Raw genomic sequence first — 13,027 nt, 5'->3', positions numbered from 1 at the left:
GTGCTTTAATCTTTTCTTTACATGCATCAGCCCTGGGATGTTGGGGACAGCCCCGGGCTTCAGCCCTGGACGGGTGAAGCCTGGGGGGACCCCTTTATTGGGGTGACTAGCCACGGTGCTCATGCGACGGCCGGGGACCTTGCGTAAAACGTGCTGTGGCATAACACCGCTGGCTGTTGGAGCCTGGTGCTGGTTCCAAAATACAGGGGACCCCTATGTTTTTGTCCTCCATATTTTTGGAACCAGGACCAGTCCAAGAGCCTGGTGCTGGTTTCTTAAATATGGGGTATGCCTACACATTTCCCCCGTATTTGGGGAACCAGGACCGGCTGAGAGAGTTTGGGGCTGGTTTTGCTCAGGTGGGACTCCACGCAGTTTTTTTATGTTAACTTTTAAAAAATAGCACCATACTACATCTCATATAAATATAAATTTACAGAAGGAAAAAATTTGCCTGTAACTGTCCTCTGATGGAAGCGGTACATCTGTCATAACAGACTTAGGTCTACAGTCATTAGGTTGACCCCGGAAGGTCAACTGTCCCCAAGGTCGACAGGGTTAAAGGTCGACATGACTTAAGGTCGACATGGGCCAAGGTCGACATGGTTTTAAGTCGACAGTCATTAGGTCGACATGAGTTTTTCACAATTTTTTTTTACCCGAATGTCGACACAGTCGACATGGACACAGTTGGAGTTGAACCGCAGCCCCTCGCATCGCTCGCAATGCTTCGGGCACGGTGCCTCGCTGCGCTCAGCACACTATTTTATTCTCCCACCACGCCCTAGTGGATGGTAGGGCATGAAATACCGCCTGTCGGCACATGTCGGCTCAAAAAACAGTGAAACTCATGTCGACCTAATGACTGTCGACCTTGGCCCATGTCGACCTTTAACCCTGTCGACCTTGGGGACAGTCGACCTTCCGGGGTCGACCTAATGGCTGTCGACCTAAGTCTGGTCTGACAGATGTCCGTTTCCCCATCGGATAAATGTAATCCAAGTAGAATCCATAGTAATACAGGTTGAGTATCCCGTATCCAAAATGCTCGGGACCAGGAGAATTTTGGATAACGGATTATTCCGTATTTCGGAATATTTTAATATTTCAATGATGTATTTTGAAGTATCTTGCATTTATGCTGTATAAACACATAATATACACACAAATATATTTTATTACCACATAAAATACACACAAACATATTTTAATTGTTCAAAAAACAAGGTTTCAAAACGTGAAACAAAATGTGTGTACTATCTCAGCACTGAATTTGAATGCCAAGCAATCATTGTCTTGCACATATATAGTGCCAGTTACATATCATGTCCCCAGTGATGCTGTTACATATGTCCCCAGTGAGTTTTTAGCAAAAAAAAAAATTTTTTTCACTTTCTGGAATGTCCGTATTTCGGAATAATTCGGATAACGGATATTCGGATACGGGATACTCGACCTGTAATATAGCATTAAGGTAGAAAAGTATTAACCACCATCAGCTTTCTAAAATGTCGATGCTAAAATGTTACTTCACAGCAATAAGTAATCTTAAGTAACTCACAATTGCAGATTAGATCCTTTTTTTTTTTTTGCGTATAAAAATAGCTGACATGTAAGTTTTATCTCACCCTCTATATCTCTGTAGGTCCCCCCTGTGGCCCCATTGCTTGCAATGAGAAAATAACAAATTTGCAAAGAAAAATAAAGACCGAAATCCAGGAATTAAAGGAAAATTTAAATATGGTGAGAAAGACGGGATGAAAGGAATACAGGAGCGGTGAATCTGTAGATATGAAATGTGGTAGCTGAAAATGAGAATTGCAAAGTAATGGGATAAGCACTTATCTAATACTCTGTATTTCTTGCCCTACTCAGGTTTCTCTTTGGCTGCAGCTTCAGATTCCGCAGATTGAGGACGGGAATAACTTTGGCGTTGCTGTTCAGGTGAGTCATGTGACACTTGTGCATGATGCAACACTGCAGTTTATATTGACATATTCTATCTTAGTCTTTTTCTGTTCTCAGGAAAAAGTATTTGAAGTGATGACAAGTCTAAGGACCAAATTAGATGCATCTAATACTCAGATATCCAAGTAAGCACTTTTTTAGATTGTGGACATTTTTCCTAATAAAACTTAGGTGCTCTATAGCAATTACAGAGTTTAACAGACATTTTCACTTGTTCTCATCGGTTTTTGTTATTTCATTTAGATATCTCTCTGATCGAGGAGATGCTGTAGCCAAAGCATCAAAAGGGCCACATGTGGTAAGTGCCTGTTTCGCTTGTTGGAATGAATGTGATTGTTGTAGGATCTCTGATTTAATGGTGTAAACTCTTAATAAACATACTGTTTATTATAACACAGAACCTAAACCCTTTGTCATGTGTCCGAATCATACCCCTTTTCTCTTTCTCAGGGCGATTATCGGGCTCTGGTTCATCAGTTGGATGAATCCCAGTACTCTGAACTGCGAATCACTGCTCTGGAACTAAGAAACTTCTACGTGAGTGCAGGGGGGTGCTTATCTCTCACGGTCAGACTATTACTTTGCCTGGTGGAAAGCAACTAGTTCTTGTAGTACATAAACATGACAACTGACAGTGTCCTAATCTGCCATTATTATCCTGCAGTCTAAAGGCCCATACACACTTGCCGATTTTCAGCTGAAAATCACTCAAAACAGCAGTTTTGAGCGATTTTCAGCTGAAAATTGCCTAGTGTGTATGCCCCCCAGATTGCCGACTAGCGATGATGCACGCTCCCGCATCATCGCTAGCAAGGTGGTTCATCTGCTGGTTTTACCAGCAGATGTAGCGATGATGGATGGTTTACCATCCATCATCGCTATGTGTGTATGCTGCCGGGCTGAAAGATTAACCACTTTCAGCCCAGCGGACTGCCCTGCAGCCCCACGCCGCCCCGCCCCTCATAATACGCACCCTGTCCGAGTGCTGCTGCGCCGGCTCCACACATCCTGATCGGAGTCCCCAGCAACACTTCCTGATTGCTTGCCCCGCCCCATTGCCCTGCTCATCACGGAGCACTTCTCCCTCCAGCCACCCGGCAACACACTCTACTCATACAAATATAAGTTACATTGAAGCCAGTAATCGTAGTTGTGCACATGGGCGGGATTTTGACCAGGCGGAGCAGAGTGAGGTGGCGTTTACCTGTTCGCTGGGCTCTGAATATACACAGCCCAGCGATCAGTTCTGAATCAGGCCCCTAGACGAGAAATGCACTGAATAACATGGCCCCTGCTCCCACCCTTGGAATTTTAACCCCTCCCATTATGTAAATAGCCTTTTATATGAAAGATTTTCAGCAAAGTCTTTCGCCTCCTGAAAATCTCTTGCTCTTTGGGGAAAATAGCTCAGTGTGTACACACTACTTTGGTAAAAGATATATCTATCAAAGATTTTGGCAAAGTCTTTGGAAACTAAAATCTTCTAGTGTGTATGGGCCTTAATTGTAGATTTAGAAGGAAATGACATAACTGTAATAATGGGAAAGATAAAAGGAGAAATGCTTTAAATGGTCTTTAAAACTTCATATACAAAATATGGCAACCATATGCAATACAAACTATGTAATGGCCCAGCATCACTGCAAAAACAAACATGACTAACTAATGTTCACCTCTGCATCAGGTCATTAGTAGGCTATACTATATTCTGCATGTAGGTACAGTAAAGATCCTTTATAAAACGTACACAGTCAATTTCAAAAGATTTCTTTAATAAATCAGTGTACAGTCTTGTGCCAGTGGGATAAGAGTACATTTATACATTTCCATCATAGGTTTCACAACCAAACATTTGCAGTATGTGACAAAGTACCTGCACCACATAGTATGTACATCAGTAACTGATTCAGTCCATATCTGAAACCGAGGCCATGACCAATGACCTATGGGCTGCATTGTTAGATTACTGACATGGCCCACGGGATATCTGGGTAATCTACAGTGTCTAGGTGGAAGGTCAATAGGTCAACACCATATGCATTAGTCAAATGGTACACAAAAAGTCGAAAATGGTTCACAAAATTGGTTCCACCAGCCCCCTGCGTGTTCGCACAGGGGACTAATGGTATGCGCAGGTGCAGGGCTATTGTATGGGCACCTTTGCTTACCTCCACTGTCGGCATGGCGCTCACACGGGGGTGATGGGGCATGGGAAAGCCCAGCGTGTCATGGAAGCAGTATGGCAGGGGGGGTGTCTGACGCCACAGCCGCCCGCCCTGTGTTCATCCTGGAGCCCACAAATATAGGTTATACGGCGGTGGGTGGGGCGGAAATTCAGCAGGGCAGCGCCACAACTGCTCAGTAAGCTGCCAGCTTTGCAGCTTACCGAGCAGATCAGAATCAGGCCCAATATAAAAAAAAGACATTTTTCATGTTTTCCCACTATTTGTTGGATTTACGGTCTAGGATGGAGGATAGTAACCTGTGGTGAATGCAATAGCAGAGCCAGCCACCTTGTTCAAAGCATGGCCAGCTAAGCCAGCCCGCAAACTATACGTTGCTTTGTGACGGTGGTCACATATTACCAACATACAAGATCCTCCCCCCTAAAAGAAGGGAAAAACTTGTTTTGACCATTTTCATGTCAAACTTTTGTACATGTCGACTATATATCTGTCAACCTTGTGTACCAGTCGACCTACTGCAGGCCAACCTATTGACTCTCCCTACAGTGACACTATGGATCTTCTGCACCACACCCGTGCATGGCATTTTCTTTCCTGAGCATTTCTCATTGCACTAACATTGTCTCAGAATAAATTCTCATTTCAAGTAACACATGCAGAGAGTGTTGTTAACGTGACATATAAAGGCACGGTTTTCTGACAAATGGCCCGGATGGGGAACCTTTGGACTTCTGGCTGTGGAACTATACATCCCAGCATGCTGTGCTACAGTTTTGCTATTTAGTCATGCTAAAACTGTTGTAGGGCATACTGGGATGTGTAGTCCAACAACAGCTGGAGGGCGAAAGGTTCCCTATACCTGCTATAAAATCTTACACCCCATAATGCAGGATGGCACTTCTTGGTGAATCACATTATCTAATGACTGGAGAGTGCATGTTGGAGCCAGCATTATGCAATTTTAATGCTTAGAAATTAAATGACACAGGGGCCCATTTATCAAGCAATATTTGCAGCTATTTCCAGGGAAACAGATGTTTTCGGGGAAGGCTGAAAATATTAGGTATCGCCTGGATGTGTGAAGGAGAGAAAAATTCCTGCTGTGATATCTCCATTCTCAGCGGCAGCCGCATCTCACATAAGTTGCTATGGGATTCTGCCAGATTTACTAATATCCAGAATGCAAAGAATTCCCTATATACAGTATACTTCATCTCCAGATAGCAGTAGCTTGTTTTAAGAGCTTACAGATCAGGGATGTAGTTCCATCAGGGTTCCCCAGGAAACCTCTGCTGGAAATGGTGATCACATTGACCATGCCTGCGCACCAGTCCCGGCACACACAGGATAATCTGCTTGTGCCGGGTGACACTTACCCAAAGTGATCGCTTTCTGCAATGAGGTTCTGGGCGCTAATATTGCACCTAGACCGTATTGCAAATGCGGTTGTGAGTGCTAATATTGCAAATACAGTCCAGGACGATAACGTTGCACCCAGATCTCATTGCAAATGAGATCATGGATATATGGGTCCCCAGCCTGATTACCGAACAATTAAATTTGTATTATGTAGCTCATTATATGTGCCATCAAATTATACATAGATGCAGTTATTTGAAAATGCTGAAGCATTAGATATGACTGTGTGAGAACCAGGCACCTTATCTCCAACATATTAATGCTTTATTCAGTTGACCATAGTAAAACATAAAATGGTTAACCATTTGAATTGGTCACTTGTGTCACTGACAGTGCAATGTTTTCCTCTCACAGGCCACACTATGTGATGTTATTATCAAGAATTACAGCAAAATTAAAAGACCTCGTGGAGACACCAAGAGACTCATCTACTAAACCGCGTTAACGTATCAGCTTTGCTCTTTGGCAATAGATTTGTTCCATGCTTATAAGAGATATCTTTGAACAGGATGTATATTTGCATTTTCTCTACTGTAACTTTTGATTCCAAGCTAACGAGGCACTTGAAGTACAATAAATACATTAATGATCTTCCAACTAAGGCGTTTTTACATAAACTATGGGAGATGAGCTAAAGTCCAATGGGTTTTAAGATTTTTATATAAATAACATATGCTAGTATAGCTGTACATGGTATAACTATACAGTTGCTAGACAAACACAGGCTGTATACATACAAATATAAGTTCATTTGCTGCCATTGGCTGCTGCAGCTAGTTGTGCTATTTCAACATTCAACTTTTCATTGGTCCAGTCAGCTCTGATATCATCAAGGTGGTTGTCAAAGTCAATCAGTTGTTCATATGCTTTAGCTTGAATTAGTAGTTTTGTAATTCGCTGAGTCTCTTCCCAGTGACCCCACATCACTCTGTAAAAAAAAAGGGGTAAAAAAGGACCCAATTAAAGGAACGTATAAAAACCATCCACTGAAACTGGATCTACCATATTGTATGGAAAGGTTATTTTCTTTGTTCACAGGAAAAGGTTAACTTGTTTTGCATAATGATAGAATCCATTCACATTTTACATACACACAGAAGTGTAACCAATTATATATATATATATAATTATCAAACAAACATGATTTTCAAATCTCTAGATTTAAACCAAGCTACTGTTGTTTTTCCCCAAAAAAAATCCTGCAGCAAAGGCTACCTGCCATATATCACAGTTCAATTCATATTAACCTAGGGGTCATATATAGGACTTTACATTTTTTTTACCTAAAATGTAACGTCATTTGATTCATACAAATTTTCCCATTATGATGGTTCCTTTTCTACTTTTATGTTGAAAGACATTTTGGGTGAAATTTAATAGGATGAGAGATTCAGGAAATGAGAGGTTTGGTAAGAAACCTTCAGTTTTTTTTAAAGCGGCAATCATTTACACTGCAAAATCAAACTAGTTTTGCAGTGTAAATGATTGCCGCTTTAAAAAAAAACGGAAGATTTCTTACCAAATCTCTTATTTTCTGAATCTCTCATCCTATTACATTTCACCCTTTGTGTTTGGTTCATAGCAGCATGCAAGTCCATTTCACAGACGGATCTTGCTGATGTTTACATTATATATCAGCCCGCAGGGGGGTGGGTACTAATTGACCAGGCATGTTGGAGGAGCTGGAGGTCTGGTCAGCTGCTAAGGGGGACATATGGACCCATTGAGGTTATTCACGTTGACTCACAAGGCTGCAAAATTCGCATATATATATATATATATATATTTGTTTAAAAATAAAACTTGTCTAATTATGTTAGAAGAGTTAAATGGACACTATTGGTGGAATTATGCATATATCCCAAGAAACGTTCTTACAAAGTTTTGTCTTTAGGAACCCACTGCTTGCTGCCATTCTGGTGTAAAACTGTGAGCGGAGGGACCCCAGGACTGGGTGATAGACGCTCATTATTCATCTAAATAGAAACAAAACAAACACAGGATGAGGAAAGAACAAACAAAATGGTAGATGAGAAGAATGATACTCCATTATCTCACCAGTATTAGCACTGCATCCTCCTGGTATTCAGCGATCAGTGACGCTGACCTGATCGCAGCAGAACTGATGCTGAAAGGGCAAGAGAGAAAAAGGAATGCATGAATGTGACGCACACTTGCCCGCAATATCAGGAACAGGAGCCAGCTAGTGTTTCCTCTGTGATTTCCCAATAAATGATACCTCAAGGGGACATATAGTAGATCTCTTAAGGCCCCCATAATTAGTCCGTCTTGTGCCTTGACAAGTCAGACCCGGTTTCCCCCGCAGCTCCCTGGGAGGGCTTATCACTTAATGTGCCATTTTTTTTACAAGTGATTTATCGCTTGTAAAAGGACTCCCAGGGAATTCAAGAAAAAATTAAGATGCGATACACCTGACAGGAGCACATACGATTTATCTTATGTGCAGCACATCTGACTCTCTGAGAGCAGGTTGTCTCACCAGGGGGTGTGGCTCTGATAAAGTTTGTGTGCGTGGAGATGTGTTGTGTTGTGGACCAGCTATAAAATATTCACATTATCAGCAGATAGGGATAGATGTTGGTGGTGTTACCCATAAAACCAGTCACATTCTTGCTATCATTTGTCTCTTGTATCATGGAATAGACAGAACCTCATTGGTTACTTAATTATGTAAACATCACTTTTCTTTTTTAGCAGCTTTAGTAAATCTTCCCCTAAAGGTGCGTACACACAATGACACATTTGACAATTTGCCCCCCTGAGCTATGCAGTGATGCAGTGATATGACGGAGCTTTTCACCTGGTATCTCTAAGGCCGGAGTTCACTTGGTAAAAACCAGCAATAACCAGTCCTTGCAGAGCACTCCATGAGTCTATCTGTGGGACAGCCAGAAGGAGAGATGAGAATGAAAGGAAGGGACAGAGTAGAGACACATGAACAGAGAAATATATAAAAACATAGAGGTGTAATTACACACAAACAGTGCAAAGAAAATGAGAGCCCATTTAAGAAGGACCTTCTCAGAATTTCTGTAGCCCAGAGACCCGATGCATCGCATCCCCTATAGAAACCATCAGAGCAGGCGGGATTGTGACAGGTATCATAGATACCTGCTGCAGTCCCTCCTGATACATTTGGGGGGATACTTAATATTTGCGGCTAACCTCCGAAAAGTATTTTCAGGGATTTAGTCGCAAATATTACATGAAAAATGGGCCCCATAGGTAGGTGACAAAGAACCTATGGAATAAAATAAATAAGATGTACCTGTGTTAGAGCCACTTCAAGACTGAGTGCAAGTGGCAGGTGCAGGTGACAGACAGGGACACAGTCACACAAAGTAAGGCAATCCGGTGTCCTGCGTCCCAGAAGTACTCCACTCACTGTACATTGTGGATAACGTGCTGCATGTAAAATAATCTTTACATAAACGCGCGTGTTGAGCTCAACTTCACACATTTTCCTAAAAAAACATGGAAAATATTAACTACCAAGCTCAATAATATATTGTTATATATATATGCATTTAGCAACATACCCAATCCAAACACACATGATTAAAGAACACATTAAGCAACTTTGTGCTACTATGCTATTAGAATCCCATTGTTATAGCACACAATTCATTATTGTAAAGACCCCCATACACTTGGGGTGTGAGTTGGCCTGAGAAATCGTATGACAAGTGGCCAAAAAGCATGCGTTCCCGCATGCATCCGATCAGAGTCGGAGGTCGTATGTGCAGAACATGGGATAAATCCAACCCATTAGCGGCACATCGCAAGTGCTTTTTAGGACATGCGATGTATCACATCCGATTTCCCTTGAACTCCCTCAACAGCTTCCCGGAAGTCCTTTTACATCCAATAAATTGCATGTGATTTATTGCATGACAAAAAAAGTCACACCAGGTAACAAATCTGAGATAAGCCCTCCCAGGGAGTTGCCGTGAAATTGAAGTGAATTTGGGTCCGACTTGTCTGAGGCACAAGTGTGACTAGTCTACGTGGCCTTTGGTCCATGCCTATGAAGCTGTGATTTCTCAGGCTACTGACTTGCTATACACTGCCACTCAGAAGAGAATAGCAATTGCATACACAGCATTGAATCCCTGAGTGACTCTATGGTTGTGACAAAGGCTATTTTTCTGTGTACATGATCACTGCAGCAGATACACAGACCGAAAACTACTGTAAAGCACCTGTGTTTTTGCCACCATTGCCTGTTACCTTCCCCCAAAAAGTCCCTTCCTTTCAATCACCCTGCTTTTAAATTCTCATTGCAAGAGGTATTACATACGTACACATCAGTTGCGGGACATCGGCATTGCATATAAACATGAATCAGGCCCATAGTAACTTATACCCCTTTTTACACCAAAATCTTGGATCCGACACAGTATTTGGAACACGGTTCCAATCCGGGATTTTTCCTGTTTACACTGCGGTACCACTGGACGGCTTTGCATAGCACTGTGCTATGCAAAGCTGTCCACTGACAGCACCAGGCAGGGGGAAAGCCGCTCAATGGCATGTATTCAATGCTCCTATGTCGCCGTAAATAACGGTGAGTGTGCATGTTTTTTGGAGAGTGGTGAACTTTTCTCTCCTATTTTGTGCTTCCCTGTATTCAGCTCTGTTGCTTCTCCAAAAATATTTTGCGAAGCTAACTCAGTTCACCCTGCACTTCTCCCCATTTCTGTTCAATGGGGATTTTAGTGTCTCTCTCCAAAAGTGTATTCAATGCACAAATTGCGAGTCCTGCTGGTTTCTTTTTTTAGAGCAGTTCTCCATTTTTCCCTCGGCATCTTTTTTAGGTGAACTGTAGGGCTATATTTGTTAAAGTTGTTATTTTAATGTATTTATTGCAAGTGCCATAATGCTGTACTTCTATATTAATTTATTTGGAATTAATAAGTTATTTTAATGGTAACCAATAAGAAATCATTTTGGAATGCTCCTAGTAATTTCCCATGCTTCCTCTCTTCTTCCTCACCTAACCCCCAAACAGGCTTTTAAACACGCTAACAATTATAAAAATTTTAATAAATTTTATAAAAAACACAGGGCAAAGAAACAATGCTAAAAGCACAACACAAGGATAAAGGCCAAACAGAACAAAATACACCCGTATGCACAAACCCAATTAAAATAGTCACACAGCCATTTGTTGTAAAATAAATACTGAACAAAACATTTACCTTTCTAAACCTTTGTAAAAAAATACAAGTCCACAAATGTGAGGAACACACTGCTGAGAATATCCCAGTCTGACCAGCTCACGTGGAGAGCAGGAGATAACAGATGTCTCCAGTTACAGCTCTCCCATTTGAACTCGCATAATTATGCTAAGTTCGCAAAAGGGGCCGGCGAGCTGGCCACACGTTGAATACTGAGGAAGTCAGAAATGAGGAGATAAGAAGTGGTGAGCACTTCAGCGAGATCACAGGGACACAGAACAGTGAGCGGTGAGCCAGACTCTCAAAAAACATTGGCAAGTATTCAATGTCGGTGCGAGCGGCCGGCGAGGGGGTTAAACTGCGAGGATCACAGAAAACCAGTGATCCTCGCAGTTTAACCCCCGCGCCGGCCGCTCGCACTATGCAACGTTCCGGGGGAATCCTCGCAGTCACAGAACGGCGAGGATTCCCCTAAACTGCGAGAGCCGCGGCTAGTGCAGCAAACTCGCTGTAATTAGCCTCGATTCTTGCAGTTTTTGGAGGCACATTCGCAAATTCCCCCTTGCTCAAAAAACGGAGCGAGGGGGAATTTGCGAATGAGGGGGGTCAGTTGAATACTGACAGGGTGAGCGGTGACTGCGAGCAAAAAGTCCTGCTCGCAGTCACCGCTCGCCCACGGCATTGAATATATGCCATTGAATACTCCTCAGTGTGTATGCACTGAGCGGCTTTCCCCCCAGCGATGACAGCGGTCATCGCTATCCATACACACTGGGCAAAATTGCCCAGTGTGTAGGGACCTTAAAGGTGCAGAGAAAAAGATTCTGATGCTCAAGGGTGCCATGCTTCAAAAAAGCTTGGGAACCACTGTCCTATGGGCTACACATCGCATACTTAGCAGGAGAGAGTTCCCACGGAAGCCCTCCCCAGCAATGGATATCTCATAGTCAATAGATCTGCCCATATGTATTAAGGTGCCCATACACGTTACAATTATTGTATAAAATATTGTATACAATATCGCATCTCATTGCATATCGGTTTTACGATGAGATCAGATGAGATGAGATCTAGTACAAAAAGTATGTGCTGCACATACTTTTTGTACTAGATCTCATCTCATCTTATCACAAAACCGAGATTCGATGAGATGCGATATTGGCCAGTATTCAATGCCGGTGCGAGCGGCCGGCGAGGGGGTTAAACTGCGAGGATCACAGAAAACCAGTGATCCTCGCAGTTTAACCCCCGCGCCGGCCGCTCGCACTATGCAACGTTCCGGGGGAATCCTCGCAGTCACAGAACTGCGAGGATTCCCCTAAACTGCGAGAGCCGCGGCTAGTGCAGCAAACTCGCTGTAATTAGCCTCGGCTCTCGCAGCTTTTGGAGGCACATTCGCAAATTCCCCCTCGCTCAAAAAACGGAGCGAGGGGAAATTTGCGAATGAGGGGTGTCAGTTGAATACTGACAGGGTGAGCGGTGACTGCGAGCATAAAGTCCTGCTCGCAGTCACCGCTCGCCCACGGCATTGAATATATGCCATTGTATACAATAATTGTAACCTGTATGGGCACCTTAAGTCCCACTGCCACTCTGAACATATCACAAGAACCTGCCACTGTGCCTTCATACATCTATGCGCATCCTGCAATGCAGGACAGTAATACACAGACTGTACTAGAATGATAAATGGGCCTTTAATGGGAGATTCACTTAGCCACAAGCTGCAACTCCTATTGAGCATTTATCTGCCTATTATTACACTAGGCACACACATCCCCTGCTCGCACCTCATGCCTTGTAATGTGCCAGGGAATCAGGGATTCAAAATCATCGATGGTTTACGGCCGATGATTGTGCCTGCCACGCAGTCGGTATGCCTACTTCATATGTAATGTACTGTGTACTGTATAGTAGTGTACTAGTATCAGCCACACATGCCGTAAGGAGAGCTGGGCTCACACCCGCCTTCATAGAGACACTAGGGATATTCCCAAATGGATTCTCTACAGCCAGCACTCACACCGGGACTGCCACTGTGCTATACAGAAGCATCTGTACATAGCTCGGCAATGCCGGTACCGGCGATAGCGTCCCCAATGAGGATAGCAACCAACGACTGAAACAACTGACCTGTCAGCTCCCGGATAACCTCACCGGCATATTAGCTCCGCCCACATAATTCGCTCATAGGCGAAGGGAGGGGACGCGACGATAATATAAAAGTGAGCCCTGATTGGCGGAGCGCTTGGT

At 43.1% G+C, this 13,027-nt stretch overlaps 2 protein-coding genes across 2 annotated transcripts in view; one reads left to right on the top strand and one right to left on the bottom strand.

The window, feature by feature from the left end:
* Positions 1 to 6,170, top strand: part of PSME1 (proteasome activator subunit 1) — a 25,687-nt gene extending 19,517 nt beyond the window's left edge. The window contains exons 6-11 of the mRNA XM_083188120.1: positions 1,646 to 1,743; positions 1,876 to 1,944; positions 2,026 to 2,093; positions 2,212 to 2,266; positions 2,419 to 2,505; positions 5,928 to 6,170. Of these exons, the coding sequence (XP_083044246.1) occupies positions 1,646 to 1,743; positions 1,876 to 1,944; positions 2,026 to 2,093; positions 2,212 to 2,266; positions 2,419 to 2,505; positions 5,928 to 6,008 (458 nt within the window). The 3' untranslated portion in view covers positions 6,009 to 6,170. The remainder of the gene's footprint in view (positions 1 to 1,645; positions 1,744 to 1,875; positions 1,945 to 2,025; positions 2,094 to 2,211; positions 2,267 to 2,418; positions 2,506 to 5,927) is intronic.
* EMC9 (ER membrane protein complex subunit 9) lies at positions 3,719 to 13,027 on the bottom strand. The gene is made up of 6 exons (XM_083188131.1): positions 12,908 to 13,027; positions 8,863 to 9,058; positions 8,395 to 8,471; positions 7,632 to 7,701; positions 7,452 to 7,549; positions 3,719 to 6,501 (listed from the first exon to the last, which is right to left on the bottom strand). Exons 2-6 carry the CDS (start codon positions 9,052 to 9,054, stop codon positions 6,321 to 6,323), a joined length of 618 nt encoding a protein of 205 aa, XP_083044257.1. The 5' UTR covers positions 9,055 to 9,058; positions 12,908 to 13,027; the 3' UTR covers positions 3,719 to 6,320.

The sequence above is a fragment of the Crinia signifera genome, chromosome 1, assembly GCF_055691185.1.
Source record: "Crinia signifera chromosome 1, ASM5569118v1, whole genome shotgun sequence".
Taxonomy (NCBI): domain Eukaryota; kingdom Metazoa; phylum Chordata; class Amphibia; order Anura; family Myobatrachidae; genus Crinia; species Crinia signifera.
This window is presented reverse-complemented; position numbering and strand designations above follow the sequence as displayed.